Source organism: Globicephala melas, chromosome 7 (genome assembly GCF_963455315.2).
Source record: "Globicephala melas chromosome 7, mGloMel1.2, whole genome shotgun sequence".
NCBI lineage: Eukaryota > Metazoa > Chordata > Mammalia > Artiodactyla > Delphinidae > Globicephala > Globicephala melas.
This window is the reverse complement of record NC_083320.1, coordinates 50,495,666-50,498,641: the sequence shown is the minus strand read 5'-3', so window position 1 is coordinate 50,498,641 and position 2,976 is coordinate 50,495,666. Positions and strand designations below refer to the sequence as shown.

At 38.7% G+C, this 2,976-nt stretch overlaps 1 protein-coding gene across 1 annotated transcript; it reads left to right on the top strand.

Moving 5' to 3' along the window:
• The first annotated feature begins 1,461 nt into the window (after positions 1 to 1,461).
• On the top strand, positions 1,462 to 2,723 carry LOC138842742 (tigger transposable element-derived protein 1-like). Its single transcript, XM_070045865.1, has 2 exons — positions 1,462 to 1,815; positions 2,616 to 2,723. The coding sequence occupies exons 1-2, from the start codon at positions 1,462 to 1,464 to the stop codon at positions 2,721 to 2,723; spliced, it is 462 nt and encodes a 153-aa protein (XP_069901966.1).
• Positions 2,724 to 2,976: the final 253 nt, after the last annotated feature.

Sequence of the window (2,976 nt, the reverse complement as noted above, 5' to 3'; positions counted from 1 at the left end):
AAACTATTCACCACCTATAGTGTGGATATGTGGGGGCTTAGAAGTGGGAGAAAATGAGGAATAATAAGCCTCAAAATAGCACTAAAGTGATTTCAAAGAAACACTCCTGCCCAAAATGTATCTAAATGTATATGCCAAATGATAGATTCAACATAAAGAAATGCCATGGCATAGTATTCCCTTTCTGCTATACTTTTCACTGATCTAATCTTCTCAACCAGTACCAGTGATCAGTAAATTTAATTTCAATTCACCTTTCATTTTGCTTGACATAGCATTGGATTCCAAAACCCTAAGGCTAGCAGACTCTGAAAATTATATAAATTTATCCCTCTGTCTAACCTATGGCCTAAAATAACCCTAGAAAATCTATCTTGTTGTTAAAGATTTCCAAAGATGGTGATTTTATAGCTTCCCTTAGTAATTATTTTTAAATTTAACAATTTATACTGTCATGAGATATATATTGGGAAAGAATGAGGAAAAAAGAAAAAATCAGGTCTATTTGAAAGCAAAAGAATTGCAAAGTACAAAAGTAAGCAAATATTAAGAAATGTAATATCTGAAACTGATAAGTGACTTCAAGTAACAAAGTTAAATATAAATGAAAGATGATGTTTGGCCAAATCACAACTCTAATCAAAACAAGAATGACGAGGCTTGCTGCTCAGACAATTTCTGTGTCCTGCTAACAAAGTCTCAGTCTCAACACTGAACTGTATCAAACCAACCACTTGTAATGGGGCCACAAAGAGTCAGCTCAAATATACTTTGCTTCACAAAAGACTTCAGCCCAGTACTAATTTCACTCAAAATAGATACGTAAAGTATGTTAGTATTCAGAACAAGCTATACATTTTTCTTTCAGTCTCATTTATAGGAATTCTATATTCTTAGTGAACATGATTAATATTTAATTATTCAGTCCTTGTAAATTGTGTGTTATCAGATTGCTTAGAAGAGACATCAATTTCACAGATATTCAAGACAGGAAAATAACAGAAAGAAGGAGTTTGCTATTGTGAAACAGCACATAATACATGTAAAAGTATCTAAACTAACGACCATAGAAACTCTATAAATTTTAATTCTCTATCTTCCTGAATGATTGATTGAATTTTTCATTTTTGCAATACAGTGAGTCCCCTACATATGAAACTTCAAGTTGCGAACTTTCAAAGGTGTGAACGTGTGTTTGCATGTCTAGTCACGTAAGTTAGTTCAGATGTCTGGCATACATTGTCATGTGCATGTATCCTCTACAATTGGTTGTGCTTTTGTGTACTTTACTGTACAGTACTGTATAGAGTACAGTAGTACAGTATCTTTATTTCAAACCCAGGATGTCCCGGAAGCGAGCGTAAAAGCAGCGGTGATGTAGCTGGTACTGCTAAGAAGCACCAAGTGATAACAATGGAAACAAAAGTGAAAATGATTGAGAGAGTGGAGTGAGGCGAAAAGATGGTAGATGTCGCTCATTCTTATAACATGAATCGTTCAACCATTGGCACGATTCTAAAGAATAAGAACAAGGTCATGGAACATGTGAAGTCTGCTGTGCCAATGATGTCAACAATAATAGCGAAGAAGTGTGGAAAATTGATGGAAGAGATGGAGAAACTTATCAGTGTGTGGATGCAGGATCAGCATCAGTGTCGAGTCCCACTCAGCTTAATGCTGATTCAAGAGAAAGCTAAAAGCCTTTATGAAGACTTGAAGAAGAAACACAGTGAAGAATCAGAGGGAGCATCTTTCAATGCCAGCCATGGCTGGTTTCATCGGTTCAAGGCTAGAGCCAACCTTCACAATGTAAAAGTAAGTGGCGAGGCAGCGAGTACAGATACGATAACTGCCCAGGAATTTCCTGAAACGCTTTGAGAAATTATTGATGAAGGCGCAAATTTACCCAAGCAGCTTTTTAATATGGTTGAGACAGGACTGTACCGGAAGAGGATGCCATAACGAAGTTACATCTGCAAGGAGGAAAATTCGATGCTAAGCTATAAAGCAGCAAAGGATAGGCTAACTCTATTGTTTGGTGGCAATGCTTCCAGCACGATGTGAAGCTGAAGCCTCTCTTAGTTTATCATTCAGGGAACCAAAGAGCCCTTAAAAACGTAGCCAAGGGCTCTCTTCCTGTTGTGTGGAAGAGTAACCCCAAAGCCTGGCTTACACAGGCCATTTTCCAGGACTGGTTTTTCCACCACTTTATCCTGGAGGTAGAGAACTATTGCTTGAAGAAGGACGTCCCGTTCAACATTCTTTCACTGCTTGATAATGCTCCGGGCCACCTCCCTTTCATGAATGAATTTCATCCCAACATCAAAGCAGGGCATCTGTCACCAAATACTATGTCACTCATCCAACCTATGGACCAGGGAATTTATAGTGACTTTCAAGAAATATTATTCATGTCACACGTTTTGTCAGGCAGTAAAGGTGAATCACGAATCAGGAACAACCTTGTGACAATTTTGGAAGGACTATCTCTAACATCTACAAGGCCATAAAAAAACATTGACTTTGCTTGGCATGAGGCTATGGCCGTCACCATGAATGGGGTTTGGAAGAACCTTTGCCTGCAGTTTGTTCACAATTTTTGTTGATTTGAGAAGGTGGATGAGGAGTCAAAAGAGATCTTCAGCAACTTAGTGACCCTCGGGGAGAAGCTGGAGCTAGATCTGCAAGAGGACGACTTCATTGAACTCCTTTCTGTGCAATAGGAGGAGCTTACTAATGAAGACCTGATGGAATTGGAGGCTCATAGAAAGGATGAAGAGAGACAAGAGGAAGAAGTAACTGAAAAACCGAAGAGATTCACGACACAGGAAATGGCAAGGGGATTTTCTTTATTTGAGGAGGCACTGTTAGTTTTTGAGGAGGCACTATTAGTAGCAGCAAATGGTCCCTGAAGGTTGCAGCAGCTGTTCAGAATGCCACAGTGCTACCATGTCATCTACGAAGAGAAAAAAAGAG

Bases quoted from the DNA above. Each gene is read 5' to 3' on its own strand.
- LOC138842742 (XM_070045865.1), top strand. From the start codon at position 1,462: ATGGTAGATGTCGCTCATTCTTATAACATGAATCGTTCAACCATTGGC. The intron at 1,816-2,615 runs GTAAGTGGCGAG...TGATTTGAGAAG, and splicing joins CCAACCTTCACAATGTAAAA to GTGGATGAGGAGTCAAAAGA.